The 14,434-nt window shown below is 32.4% G+C and overlaps 3 protein-coding genes across 5 annotated transcripts; all 3 read right to left on the reverse strand.

Annotated features, from left to right (window-relative positions):
* Positions 1 to 514: 514 nt before the first annotated feature.
* On the reverse strand, positions 515 to 3,463 carry LOC106765476 (putative casein kinase II subunit beta-4). 2 transcript variants are annotated; one of them, XM_022783393.1, is made up of 5 exons: positions 3,020 to 3,463; positions 1,648 to 1,866; positions 1,377 to 1,486; positions 1,126 to 1,288; positions 515 to 953 (listed from the first exon to the last, which is right to left on the reverse strand). In XM_022783393.1, the coding sequence occupies exons 1-5, from the start codon at positions 3,189 to 3,191 to the stop codon at positions 823 to 825; spliced, it is 795 nt and encodes a 264-aa protein (XP_022639114.1). In that variant the 5' UTR covers positions 3,192 to 3,463; the 3' UTR covers positions 515 to 822. The 2 variants fall into 2 exon arrangements, with proteins under 2 accessions (XP_022639114.1, XP_014505603.1); XM_014650117.2 differs by having other exon boundaries at positions 1,123 to 1,288; positions 3,020 to 3,460.
* A 2,054-nt stretch (positions 3,464 to 5,517) lies between these two features.
* LOC106766971 (coiled-coil domain-containing protein 97) lies at positions 5,518 to 8,506 on the reverse strand. The gene is made up of 3 exons (XM_014651773.2): positions 8,292 to 8,506; positions 7,623 to 8,128; positions 5,518 to 5,912 (listed from the first exon to the last, which is right to left on the reverse strand). Exons 1-3 carry the CDS (start codon positions 8,473 to 8,475, stop codon positions 5,655 to 5,657), a joined length of 948 nt encoding a protein of 315 aa, XP_014507259.1. The 5' UTR covers positions 8,476 to 8,506; the 3' UTR covers positions 5,518 to 5,654.
* Positions 8,507 to 10,073: 1,567 nt separating this feature from the next.
* Positions 10,074 to 14,166, reverse strand: LOC106765459 (calcineurin B-like protein 9). 2 transcript variants are annotated; one of them, XM_014650092.2, is made up of 9 exons: positions 14,022 to 14,166; positions 13,105 to 13,238; positions 12,132 to 12,214; positions 11,657 to 11,716; positions 11,165 to 11,273; positions 11,013 to 11,065; positions 10,714 to 10,794; positions 10,453 to 10,565; positions 10,074 to 10,355 (listed from the first exon to the last, which is right to left on the reverse strand). In XM_014650092.2, exons 2-9 carry the CDS (start codon positions 13,181 to 13,183, stop codon positions 10,292 to 10,294), a joined length of 642 nt encoding a protein of 213 aa, XP_014505578.1. In that variant the 5' UTR covers positions 13,184 to 13,238; positions 14,022 to 14,166; the 3' UTR covers positions 10,074 to 10,291. The 2 variants fall into 2 exon arrangements, with proteins under 2 accessions (XP_014505578.1, XP_022639115.1); XM_022783394.1 differs by having other exon boundaries at positions 13,966 to 14,160.
* Between the last annotated feature and the right edge of the window lie 268 nt (positions 14,167 to 14,434).

A 14,434-nucleotide genomic window follows, 5' to 3' on the forward strand; every position in this document is an offset into this window, starting at 1 on the left:
CTAAACCCACTTTAACCCTGACCCTAACCCACTTGAGAGGGGGTTTTGGGGGTTGGGGCTTTTTTCTGACCCCCTACTTAAGGGGCTTCTTAAAATAGGACTTTTTCAATAGTGGGTTGGGGCTAGTCTTGAAACCATGGGTTAAATTGACACCTCTAGTCCTAAGTGAATGAATTGATTAAAGAAAATAGTAAAGAGATCTTAAAAATTGAGGTAAAATGAAATTAACAAAAAGTAAATTAAGATCCATGATCTAAAATACTTTGACATTCTTAGGAGTATCAAAATTAACCTTTAAATTTGAATAGATGGACTTGAAAATATCAAATTCTGAAGCACAAATGCATTAATGTGTCCACTGATAAAAATATTAAGTAAAAGTTACAGAAATAAGCAAGGGCATAGTAATATGAAAAGCAATATGAAATAAGAAAAATAGGAACAAAAGAGAGAAAAATTAGAGATAAAATGGATAATTCGATGAGGAGAGAGCAATATGAAAATGAAAGGAAGGTAGCAAGAAGCAGCAATAAATTTCATAAGTAAACGATATGAATACATTTGATAAGAAAGTGCATTGGAGTACTTGATCTAGAATTCTATCAGAAAAATCTTTACAAAGGCAGATTGAATTTAAAACTGAAAGAAAAATTAAGCTCTAGCTGCCTTGTTGTAGGTGCCTGCATATATCTTTACAGTTTACAGAAACGTATATCTAGACTATACTCATTTCAGAAACTCAAAATCCACTGCATTTTAAGGAAATACAACAAAGGGAAAACTCTTGGTACATAGTTTGAAAGCTTGAAATTCCACCCAGCTTCAGGACTTGTGAACTTTGAAACCAAAAACTCTTGGTACATAGTTCTGTGATGGCTTTTGTGGCTTCAGATTCCCGTAAGTCATCAGAAAGAGGTGGGGAAATGTAGCTCCAAAATAAGCTCCATCCATGTCTAGATACAGTTCAGGAAATTTTCATATGAAATGGGGGATATTATTCCCCCAACAATTGAACAATCACATGCCAAAACACACAACTGTATATATAGATGGAAGAATAACAAAATATAAACTTTGACAAGAGAAGATGAATAGTTCACACACAAGTTCAACAAAGGATACTACCTTGATACTTGGACTTTGGGTAATAAGTGTCTTCGCACTTAGGGCAAAATATTTTTACATTACTTGACCTAGGAATATCTGACTGCCCAACTGGAAGGCAGGGTTGTCCAGAGCAGTAAACTCTTGGACATCTGCCAAAGTCCAAGTTTTTGAACTTGTGAAGCTGTAGATTATCACAATGCCATTCATCAGAGCCATCTTTTTCCACAATAAAACATCAAAAAACAGGGTAACTAACTAGGAAATCATACCATTGCAGCCATTCCTTTGCTTGTCAAAATGTACCTGGCATGAATCAGACCATAAAGCATCTCCGCTGCAGATTCAATTAACTCATTCTGTTCCTCTGTGAACATTTCTCCTAATAATTCCACAAACCACACTATCAGTCAATCAAGCAAATACCAAAGAGGTTATCAATGGAGGAAGCTTTTGCCTTACTTTAATCAGAATGCAGTTGTAGCAAAAACTATTTTCAATTTCATCGCACAAAAAATGAATTGAAGAAAAAAATATGCCTACCGTGGGAAGGCTCAACATCCAAAATTAAATCCAATGCATAATCATAGTAAGGCACTTGACTGCTTAATCCACAGAGGTTGAAATCGTCTTGCACAAAATCATCATCGACTTCACACAAGAACTCGTTTCCTTTCAAATTGCAAAACCATGAGATCCAGCATGAGTCATCCCCTTCTGAAACACTAACTTCAGATCCTTCGTTATCTGTTTCAGATTCCTCTGCATCCAATACACGTAAAAAATAAGGAACTATTGCAATTAAATCCATAACATTGCCATGCAGACAATAGGTCCATTTCAGAACATACAGTTTCCTTTTACTTTTTATCTTACAGAACATACAGTTTTGAAAAAGATGCAGAAAACCAAATATACTAAATTTAAATTTCTTTCCTTTTAAATTATTTTAATATTTTCTTTAGATAAAACAATTCATATTTATTCAATTTCAATTTTCTTGTTTAAACGAAGTATTTTAATTATTACTAAGTATAAAATTCATTTTATTAGTTAATAATATTCAATATTTTAAAATATGGTGTTTTTTTAGTCGATGTTAGCTTTGGTTAAAATTTGCTAAGATTCTTTAGTTTATATAATGTTTTTTTCTTGATTAATATCAATCGAGGTTGTTTTCGACTGATGCTGATTTTTTTGTCAATTTCTTTAATGATGTCTACTGAAATTCTTTCCAACTAATTTAAAAAAGGTCATTATATATTTTTAGTCAACATTAGATGGATAAAATCCCAGCCAACTCTAGATTTTATTTTATTTTTGACAATATTAGAGTAAACAAACTTCAATTGAAAATGGTAAGATGAATCGAGAAATGACAGTGCAGGTAAATAAATCCAATAATGTATAAAAAATAACCACTATTATATATCAACTAGAAAATGGTCTAAATAACACTAGTAAAAAGTCATGATACAACCAATTATAATCGAAGCGTTAATATCAATTGAAAATAATAATGAATATAAAAAAGTGTTATCACCCAGAAACATTTTGATATCACCTAAGAAATCTCTCGTTAGCTATGATTATTAAAAAAATAATATCCCAATAGAATTTAAATAAAAGAATAAAAAAATATATGAAAAATGTATATCTTGTTTTTTCTTTATAAAATTATAAATAATTAGTGTAATAAATTTTAAAAATTCAACTCCCTTAAAGTTTTTAATTGGTGCTTTAAATGAAGTAATAGAGTTTCTTTGTGGCCTGGGCTTCCGAAAGCCTCCCATTCAATTTCATTTTGAGGAAGAAGAATGAATGTTGAGATGATGCGGCATGGAAGAAGATTGGAGAAAATGAATTGTGTTTGTAGAATAAAGGAAAGAAAGAAGGAAAAAGAGAAAGAGAAAACCGTGTTGATTGTTAGGGAGGGAGACGGAGCGACGGTGAAACTGGGGTGGCCTTGCAGTGGAAGGACTGGGTTGTCGGTGATTATGTTGTTGTTGTTGATGATGCTGCGTCTTATCTTTGATTCGCTTCCGAACAACAACAATTTCTCCTTCTCTTCCTTTGTAATCATTCATACCCTCCTCTTTTCTCTTCTCCGATCTCCTTTCTCTAGTCTAATTAATCTATGCCTTCTCTTTCATTCTTTCATTAATTAAATATACCAGAAAGATCCTTCACAATCTCATTTTTAGAAACTTCTCTCTCTTCTCTATTCTTCCCAGGGGCCCTCTCTTTGTTTTATTGCGTCCCTGTCTCCTATCTACACCATGTTTCTTCCCCCTCTTTTCGCTTCCTCTCTCCACTGCATCCACCTCCCATTTTATACTCACTATTCTCACAAAATCATAACTATATATGTTTTTTTCTAAATATCCACTAAATATATGCTTCCGTTTTTTCTATAATTAATGTAAAAATCAATAACTTTATCATGCATGCCAATTTATTATTAGATTATAATATGTTTGTAAGGGCTAGAAATGAATTATAGTAAGAATTAAGAATTAAAAAAAAAAAAACTTCTACTAAAATGCGTTATTCTTAATAAAACATTTACTATCAATGTTGTTCACTGGTAATACTACTCTTTGGAATTGGCTGGGAGGTGTTGTGTGTTCAAATTAATCTGTGCACCTTGAAATCATTGTTGAAATCCGCAAGGATAGTTATACAGCAGTCATGTTAAAGAATTGACATCTTCACCCTTAGTTTAGGTAAAGCCGGATAAAAATAACTAATTTATACTATATTATAATAACTGTATTATATTATACTAAAAACTAAAAACTGAACTTAAAATTTTTTTTGATTCAATTAATTAATTATAGTTAACTGTGTTTTTACAATACTAGAGCTTTTTTGTGTTTAAAAATATAATTATGTAAATTGTCTATCGTGATTTGATTTATATGTTGTTTATAATGTGAAATTGTTATATAATAATTATGGGAAAAAAATTAATGCGTAGTGCATACACGAATGCTTTAAAAAATTAATTTAAAATAATTCTTTCAATTTTTCATTACATTTTCAATAATAAATCAAATTGTTTTAAAAGAAAATAATATAGGTTTTTCTAGTGTGCATATACGAATGCTTTAAAAAAATAATTTAAAATAATTCTTTTAACTTTTTCATTACATATTCAATAATAAATCAGATTGTTTTAAAAAAATTAAATATATTTTTTTCTAGTAAAACATAATGTTGTAATAAATATTTTCAATTTTTATAATAATTACATTAAAATGTACAAGGTAGTATTTTCTAATTGATTAAGAGTGTAAAATAAATTAAGTTTAAACTCTACTTTATAGTGTCATTAAAGGGAGATTGTTTAATGTAAAAAAAAAAAAAAATAGGGACGCGTGATAATGCTTTTTATCATTGGTTTGCTGCAATGACTGAGAAAGTTTTTATTCCAAATAAATGAAATTGTTTTACAAAACTTGCAATTAAAATGGTTCAATTTCAGATTATAATCTAAAGTTACTTTGTTATTTGATAGTGTTAAAATCAGATTTTAAAACTAGTGTAGTATATAAATTAGTACAATTCAGTTTAAAATTAATAACTCGGTTAAAATTACTATAGTTTACAATTCAGTTAATAGTTTAGTTCAGTCTATATTATAGTTTAGTACAATTTACAGTTCAATTAATAGTTCAGTCTAGTTTACATTGTAGTTTAGTACAATATATAATTCAGTACAATTTAGTATCATAAAACAAAAAACAGTTCAGTTTGTCTGAACTATTTTAAATTCAATTTAAACAAATTAGTTTTTAGTTTCCATTTGCCCACCCATAGATTTTGGTATGAGTGTAGTGCACTGGTACAGTAAGTAAGGATATTTCATCAAGCTCTATTAATGAATTTGTAATTTCGAAAGCTTTTAATGCGGGTAGCGTATACATCACCTGCGTCTCCAAATATTATACAGGTGAACTGGTTTTAATTTGATTTATTCGTCGCAATACTGATGATTTTAACATGGTAGTTCTGGATATGAGGGTGATGGTAAGAATTATGCACTGGACGGCTAACATGTTTCTATTTTCTTAAGTTAGAATTATGTCTTCTGTGCACAGTGGTAAATTATAATGTTTATAATAGGCAACATTTTGTCTAGAAATTATGTTGGGTTGTCATCTTTTAGGTTTTGATGATAATAGTTTGTATTTGTATTTTCAGGTAGTGGGAGATAATTGTTAGACATTGAGACATCAGACGTTAAGTTATCAGTGTTCCATAATGGTGGACACTAGTTAAACTCTTTCATAAAAAAATGTTAACAATATTGAATAAAATGTTAATTGTTTCTAGCATAAATATTAGTATATAGTATTGATTTTGTTAAGTCACAAAGGCGATGCAAAAGATGGTGAGAAATTGCGGGAATTGCAAGAGGCGACCCATACCAAGCTTCATAGGACAGCCGTATTGAAGAAAATTAAAGAGACGTTTATATTAAGAATATACAGATGAGCAGTTCATTTAAGTAGAGGGTAGATTGTATGGTAGTATGAAGCCATATTTTAGTCATCGGCAAAATATCTCTCCTCCGCATCAATATTGGCCTCCCTCTGCCAATGATCGTCAAGGGTCTCGTCATTATCTATTTTAGAGTAATCAAGATGCTCCTGATCTTCCCCTAAAAGAAACTTCTGCTGCATAATATAGGTGAATTGATCCATCCTGTCTTCCAGTTCTTCTGCAGATACACTTGCTTCCAAACTAACCCTGTCCGGATTGGATAGGGAATCATGATTTACATCAGCCCCATTATGGTGTCCCTGCCAGTACGAAATAACAAAATATTATTCACTTCCACAAAACATATAGTAACTGTCATATGGCACGAAACTCCGCATTTCCACAACCATTAGGAGCATTGGATCCGAGAGCAATACACAGTTTCATTCTTAGTCAAACTATTTAAAACAAAGAATTCAACTAAGAGATATAATATAATAGCGTAGGGGTATAATCCAAAAACAAACGAAAACAAAAAATCCATTGCTTCAATGTCTTCAATACACGGTGTTATCAATGGATTGCCATAATTACTGGACATATGCTAATAGTGGCCATCATAAAAAGAACAGTCAGAGTTACTACATATAAGATCAGTCCTTGTTAGCTAATTCACAATTACGTGGGTCAAATCAAATGAAGAAAATAGTATCATGAAGTGGATTCCAGATACTGACATGCGGTGGAAATTGTGCAACAGATACCCTAACCCCTTATCCAAAGAAAAAATAGCCTGAAGAAAATAATTGCTTGCAACTTAATTGATACATTACTCATACGTTGAATCTAATTAATCTCATAATACGTAGAAAAGCCATCTGAATCTCCCTCCTAACCCATATGTTTAGGTTATAAGCCCCCTGCTCTTCCAACTATCACCACTGGACTAATTCTCGAACTACTATGTAATTATTCTATAATTTCCTGGGACCTATCATGAATAAAAATTATCAGAAAATATTTTTTTACATTCAATGCCCAAATGATTTGCTAATTGGCACAAGTATATGTATTGATCGCTATTCATCTTATTTAGAGAGACCAACACAAAGTTAAATAACATGAGTCATTTCTCTCGCGTAAAGATGATGTACAGGGTTTTAAATCAAATAAAAATCAGAATATGCAAAAGCCAATTATCAATTCTAAATGTGGCGTGAAACAAATTTAGGCATATCCTCAAGAGCATTGGACCAAAAGATAATAACCAGCATGCACCAAACTAAAGAGACTTAACTGATATAACAATCTCACTAGTCACTGAGGGGAAAAGGAAGGAAAAGTATACAGACAGAATGTTCAGGCTTCGGTATCAAACACAACACAACGATCTAAGATCTTTATAGCTCATGAACTTAGTAAACTGAATTTGTACACGTGCAGTCTAAATCTGTGTATCCAGTATCTTCAGAAGACAGTGACAAATAGTTGTTTACTTATTATGACGATACAATCCAAGATAGATAGATGATGATATTATAAAGAAGAGGGTCTCGTTCATGTTGAGAAATTGCTAGTCAACTGTTCTTAAATTGTTCAGCCCGGTTGCCTTATAAATTCCTCATTCAGGGCAATTTGAGTGTGCCGTAAGTCCCTAGATAAATATTATCATTAGCTCTTCACGGTTTTGGTAGAATTAACAAAGCTAACTTTTTCTAGCAATGAACAACCTATGCTGCTCAATAGTATGGTTCATTTAATTTTTAAATGTTTCGTTCTCTCGTTTAGGAGGATTCTTTTTACACCCATATTCTCCTTTGTAATTTTCCTCTGCATCTTATTTTTACTTACATGCGATTGAACAAGAACAACAATAGCCTTGTTATCCAACCAAGTGGGATGATTATGCGAACCACACAACACCATTGAGGTCAATTACAAAGCAAATTCTCCAAGGATATTACTGATATACTAGTCAAAACAGAAGAAAATACAAATAAGCACGTGATTGATAGTTTAAAGAGTAGTACCTCTACAGGCTGTCCATTGCTACCACCTATCTCTTCATCCACTTCCTCCTCCTCCTCTTCTTCTTCTTCCTCCTCCTCCTCCTCCTCTTGAAATATTTCATTACCAACCCAGTCTCTTTCCGGCACACCCATCCTCTGCTGCTCCCCTCTAATTTTTGCAACCAGCGCCGCTTCCTCACACCTTCTCATCAGAGTCTCCGACCACCGCTCCCCCGGCCTTGCCATGCCTCTGCTGCTCTGGTCCTGAAACTTGCCCACATACTCATGATGCAGATACGGCTCTCTCTCCCTCATGGCATCCTCAGAGAAGTAGTGCCCACCGCACACCAATCTATCCAAATAAGCCCGCCTCCGGTTCTTCACCGTCACCGTCCTCATCCTCAACTCCTCCTCCGACGGACTCATTATGCTCCGCAACCGCTTCATGTGCCAATTAATCTCATAATCGTCTTTCATCGCGTCAAATTCAGTAAGTTCATTGCACGTAAGCTGGGAACCGTATCGTTCTACACATAACACAACAATAAATACAATTAAGGTACTCATTATCTGGTCTCTTACCTAGGTTAGGGTTTAATTAAGATTTTATTACAGCAAGGAAAAATCGAGACACGCATATATGAATTGAACGAATAAAAGTAACAAAGTGAGAGGTGAGCCTTAACAAACCTAAGAAAAGAGCAACGTCTCTTGAGAGAAGATCGTGGAAAATGGATTTGCGTTGAGAAGGGAGAGAGACAGTGGATTCAAGCGCGCGCGGAAAGTAAAGGTTCTCCAAACGTGACAGTCTCTCTGAAATTCTCTCTTTCGCTTCCTCACTCATCGTCCTCGTCGTCTCTTTCTTCTGCTCCATCTCTACTACCGTCTTCTGTTTCGCGACCAACACCAATTCTTTATCTAGGTCCATTTAGGCCTTTTGGACCAATCGTACAAAGCCCATTTCGCTGTGTTTTGAAAACATTTTTTTTAACGTAAAATTGATTTCACTAATATAAAAAAACATTTTTTTGTCATATTTTAAAGATAACGATACTTAGTCAACATTTTTTTGACGATATTTGAACATCATCTATGTGTTATTTTGTAATTGGTCCAAAATTATTCTATAATCAATAATAATAATCATAAACATCACTATGGACCAATCACAGAATGACACGTAAATAATATTCAAATGTCGTTAAAAAAATGTTACCTAAGTATCAATATCTTATTCTAAAACATATATACGTGTTTTATTTAAATATCATTATTTTAAATCAAAATATATCTTAAAACAAAATAAAACCAACCATCTAATTATCAATATTATTTTATCTTGAAAACACGCTACAAATATATAAAATGTTATAATGAAAAATAAGTCTATCGAAAAACTCACTTTTATAATTTATTATGATAATGACTCTTATACTAATTGTTAGAGCTAAATTTAAACTTAAGTATTTGATGAAAAACTATCATCTATTTATCGTTTTAATTATCATAACTAAAAACATAAGCATACCTGAAGTTATAATAAGAAACAAATCAGCACTAACTTTCTTAATAGCATCTTTAATTGTGTATCAAAACCATGCTCGAAATGTTTATGACTTTGTAGTATTTATGTATATGACTTTTGTAGTATTAATATATATGACTTTGTAGTGTTAAAACCATGCTCGAAACGATTATGGTATAAACTCTGTCCATTTGTTTATCCATTTTAATTTTAATTATGTATTTGAAAACTTCATACCATACTTTGTACAAAAAGCTGTTTTTCACCTAAATCATAGTTTACCAAAGTGGGATCTAAAGTCAATCAAATATGATATCAATTTAGTTTGACTCTTCATGAAAGGAAACCAACCAGACACACCATCGGCAGTTGAGGTCATTCTGTCTTATCAAAATTTATTCTGTCCCTTTGCTTTCCATTTTTCATCAAATAGTAAAATAAAAATACCATATAAATTTTTTCAATACTTGATTTTGGAACTGCATCATCCTGACGTATTTTTCATTTTTAACTAAACACGATTTCCTTTTACTTTTCTTTTCAGATTTTTACCACGGCAGAATTATGTTTTTGTTTTTTCTACCATTTGTAATCTCTTTTACCCGTTATTTTTTCCAGACTTATTTATATGCATATTTTATAAATTTTTAATAAATTAAAAAGATTATTACTTTTTGTATTAAATTACTATTGCATATTAAAATTTGTAAACTATATTTATGTTAATTTTCATTGAAAAAACCGGACCAATTGATCATTGACAGTTAAAATATTAACCTTTGTCGCCAAATTAATGTCAAGTCACGCTACCCTTCATAATTTCATTAAGGTTTTACTAGTCATACGAATTTGATTCTAATTTCTAAACAGATCTTTAAGTTCAGTTTGTTGTTCCTCCAACCTGTACTAAACACAGTTGTACAACTTTTGGATTCCACAAGCTGTTGTTTTTTTCGTTGCAACTCTTGTCAAACATCTCTATTAAAAAATAAGGTTCTCCAAACAAGCACTAGCATGAAATGTGACTAGAAAAATTTAATGCCAACTTCATTTACAATTTACCGAGTAAGGCTAACTTCACTAATCAAATAAAGCTCCCTATATTTCACTCTTACACAATACATCCAATTTTCCCACCAATCCCATAACCTAAAAGCTTTGTACTTTATGCAGCAACTTCATCCACGTTAGAGTTAAAAATAAAACTTGGGAAAGAAGTTGTTATGTCCCTGCATTTTCAGGATTAACAAATTATCGCATACCCAGAATATAAAAATATGTATGAAAGTAAATTCAGATGTACCATAAAATTAATTCAGCACATACCTCAGATAAGGTAGGGTCATGATTTTTAATAGTGATGGATTCTTAGCAACAAAATTTGTCCACTCTTCCATGTCTATTTTCCCATCTTCGTTTAGGTCAGCTTCCAAGAAAGTCTAGACAAAAAAAAATCCGATGACAGGCTCAAGACTTTTATTTAGTTCCTGATAATTAATGCTAAAAAAAGACAACATACAACATGGTAACGATATAATATATTTTTTTCCATAATGCAGACAAGATACCATAATAGGCATAAGTCACCTTGTTCAGAATTGTTTCTATGACATCATCTGCCAACTTCATGTCCGATTCATAAAGAAGTGCAATTAACATTTCTTTAACCTGAAACCACAAAAAAAAAATGAATAACCCCATTCAAATTACACGAGAGTACTGCAGAGGGTGTAAATGGATGCCACGACAACGTACACCAAACCAAAATGTAAATCATCACATGGCAGCAAAGACCTTATCTATGCGTAGGTTAGCACTTATTTTGTTTTGTAGCAATGAGCACTTAGTTACAATGAAGACAGATGAATAAAAAATCACCATCTTACCTCTGAACGCTCTATAAAGCCAGTATTGCGCAAATCATAGAGCCTAAATGAAACTGAAACAAGGTACCAGTCGACCTAATGTATCAGAATAGCTAGATCACGCAGTAAGGAATTTAGGATAAATTGGGTTGAGGATTTGACTATTAACTTACAGGCTATCTTGTCTTCTAATGACACATTTGGATGGAAAACATTGAGCGATCTAACAAAGTCTTCGAAGTCAATGACTCCCTTCTTCTTGACATCAAAGAGATCAAAGATCTGCACGGACCGTATCAATGGAAATCTAGTCAAATGAAGAATTACTTTATAGAGATGCCCAGAGAATGACATTGACATAATCAAATATAATCTTCATACATAAATTTGATAAAAAACTAGATGGAAGCACATGGTTCACAATAAATGTTACAGGCATATGCTGAAAGGTAAATCTAGTGAGATTCTTTCAGAAGATCAAATACAAACACAAAATTTCTTTAATACCCTACTTTTATTGCAAATTGCTGATCCAGAGATTACAACGACGATTTCTTATTGACAGCCTATGGTCATCCACAAATGCTTGCAAGAAACATTAGCCATTCTAGCATACTACTGCTATCAAGAGAGCAAAAGCAGGATAAGTAGGATGTTTATAGTACCCGAGTTGCAAAGATGTTCTCCTTTTTCTTGTTTTTGAAGATTGCCAATTGAAATTCTTCCTGCAAAGAAAGATTATCCAAGCCCACAATATGGACACCGAATTCCATGTGAGAACAAGTTGGCTTAGGACAATAATATATATGAAGCTTTTTTTGTCAAATATATGAAAGAAAAGCTTAACAAAAGTGATATTCTATTACAGATCATTCATGCCTCGAAACATCATTAAGAAAATAGCAACCGTTTATCCTTATATATTACACATAATTGAATAATCGGAATATCCCAAACTGAAGTTAAGCACGAATTAAATTCTTGACAAAATTACAAATGCAAATATATGACCAAATATCTCGTGACAAAATACTCGTTGCAAGAGATGTCATATACAAACAATAAAAATTACCAATCTTCATAAAACAACTTATCGCAGAAAATAGAAAATGAAAAAAAAAAAAAAAAACTACGTAGTACCTTGCTTATCAGTCCATCATCGATAACAGAACTGCTGATGCTCCTAAAAAGCTCATACAGTGCTTCAACCTCACTAACAGTAACTGGGAAATGGAAAACCAAAAATATACACAAGTTTAAATTAGAACATAAATTAGAACATCTAAATATGGAGAAATAGGCAACAATTTTATACCAAATGCATCATTAGATGGAAACATTGTTCTAAATAATTGACTGGTAACAGACCCCAAGACAACTATTGCATCCATTTCAGTTGATACAATGACACAAATAAACTGATAACTCACTCCAATTTCATTACTTAAATTTGCAAACTTACAGTCGTGTTTCAAAGAATAGAAAAGTTTGTAGCAAATGGAAGAAAAAAGAGGCTTTTCTGCTTAAGTTAGTGACAGAAAGATCGAAACTAATGGAAGACTTTGGGAATCTAATTTAACAGAGAAGATGAGAGGTTCTTCTTTATTTGCAAGCGACCAACAACATTTTCTTCGATTTACTTCACTAGATACAGAATAACTAAAATTTATATTATTGCCGTACATTTATATACCCACATATGCGGCAATATTGACAGAGCATGGCCTTTTCATCTTAATGTAGCCAAAATTAAGATTGAATAAGATTTGGTATGACCAAGGGGAATAGCCCGTTTCTAGAGCTCTACATTTGCCCACTTTCAACAATAAACGTTTGATACAAATTTGCAATCTTTCCCATTCCCAAAACCTCACAGGCGCTGGAGACATACAATCATAACAGCAAGCCCTTACAGATAAAATACTACAACCTGCTTTTTTTCATGATTAGTATTATACTTATGAGATTCGTCAAGCAAGAGTGCAAGGCCAAAAGTAAATTCACAAAAAGAAACTCCTCATAAGGAAATACAGTTATAATTCAAGAAAAAGTCACATGATTGTACGAGAATATAAGCTTTGCATCATTTCTCTGGAAGTGTTGATCAACTTACAAGCAGTTTCTGATGCAAGAGTTACTGTCTTCTCCTGTGCAGGAAACTTTCTTCTAGGCCGAGAGACGAAACAGCCCATTTATGGATGAAATGCTGGTAAGGAAGCACGGTACAGGACCAGCGCTCAAACTTACCTAAAATATATATCATCAAAACCATCTTAACCATTCCGACCCAATTGAAACACCACAATATATAATAATAAATAAACAATTCAACCCTACAATAATGCAGGGTAGATTAACTAAAAAACTAAAAGTTATTAAAAAAACTAAAAGAAATAACGGGAAAACTAAAACAATGTCCCAATACTCTATGTCAGAAGCAATAATTCATAATTAACAAAAGAAGGCAATGAACTCAGGTGTCACAAAGAGACATAATTTATGTAATTATTGACAAAGACTTTTTCAAAAACAAGTTAGAACCATAAGAAGCAAAAGGGGCAAATAACAAACATATTGAGTAATCAAGAAATAAAAAAATTGACTTGAATTCGGATTTATCCCATTACAAGCAAGATGAAATAATCCTCAAAACTTAGAGAACAATCAACATCACATAATCCAATCGACACGTGACACAAGCCAAACTTATTACTTTATTTGCATAATCTGGAAATCACAGCGTAAAAAAGGAGTCAAGAAGATCAACAAACAAACAATATGTCAAAAAAAGCAAAAATGAAAGAAATAAAGAAAGCCCTCAAGCCTAATTGTTCATCAAAAGAAAAGAAAAATCACAACAACATGAAACCCACATTGTTCTTCATTTTTCCCCTCCCATAAACCCCATCAAAGACAGGGGGCGTCTAAATCAAAACAAGAGAAACTCGGAAAACAAAAATAATGGAATCCTCACAGAGTAAAAATGAGCACAAATCGAAGCACTGCGGAAAAGATGGAAAGGAAACTGACCCTCTCGAAAAGCGTTTTCAGAAAATGGGCATACGAGTGAGTTTGGAGGAGGAGGTAGAGAGAGAAACTTGGGATACGCGGAGATGTAGAGAAAGAGCGAGAAAGGAAAAGATACTGTCTTACGCTCTGTATGTACCTTTGTGATGATGGCATATTTATTACCTTTCATATCTATTTACATAAATAAATATATATGTTACTTTTTTTTGAAAAATATATTGTTTAATTTAGAAATTCACGCTGTTCGTGTCTCAACTGTTGTAAAGTTGGAAACGCTACTTCATCGTGTTTGTTTGGAAAATAGTTAAGGATTTGAGTCAGATCAGTTCAACTGAATTTAAGAAAAATAATAATTTATGGTCTTTTTAATTTATAAAAAAGGTTTGCAGGCTAATTTTGTTTGACGCAAAGAA

The sequence above is a fragment of the Vigna radiata genome, chromosome 7 (genome assembly GCF_000741045.1).
Source record: "Vigna radiata var. radiata cultivar VC1973A chromosome 7, Vradiata_ver6, whole genome shotgun sequence".
Lineage (NCBI taxonomy): Eukaryota > Viridiplantae > Streptophyta > Magnoliopsida > Fabales > Fabaceae > Vigna > Vigna radiata.

Coding starts and splice junctions, on each gene's coding strand:
- LOC106765476 (XM_014650117.2), bottom strand. CDS start 3,191: ATGAATGATTACAAAGGAAGAGAAGGAGAAATTGTTGTTGTTCGGAAG. Junction 1,867..3,019: donor CCTCCCTAACAATCAACACG/GTTTTCTCTTTC, acceptor TATTGGATGCAG/AGGAATCTGAAACAGATAAC. Junction 954..1,122: donor AAAGTCCAAGTATCAAGGTA/GTATCCTTTGTT, acceptor AACTGTATCTAG/ACATGGATGGAGCTTATTTT.
- LOC106765459 (XM_014650092.2), bottom strand. CDS start 13,183: ATGGGCTGTTTCGTCTCTCGGCCTAGAAGAAAGTTTCCTGCACAGGAG. Junction 11,717..12,131: donor ATGATGGACTGATAAGCAAG/GTACTACGTAGT, acceptor CTTTCTTTGCAG/GAAGAATTTCAATTGGCAAT. Junction 11,274..11,656: donor AGAACATCTTTGCAACTCGG/GTACTATAAACA, acceptor CGGTCCGTGCAG/ATCTTTGATCTCTTTGATGT.
- LOC106766971 (XM_014651773.2), bottom strand. CDS start 8,475: ATGGAGCAGAAGAAAGAGACGACGAGGACGATGAGTGAGGAAGCGAAA. Junction 8,129..8,291: donor AGACGTTGCTCTTTTCTTAG/GTTTGTTAAGGC, acceptor TGTTATGTGTAG/AACGATACGGTTCCCAGCTT. Junction 5,913..7,622: donor GCAATGGACAGCCTGTAGAG/GTACTACTCTTT, acceptor TCGTACTGGCAG/GGACACCATAATGGGGCTGA.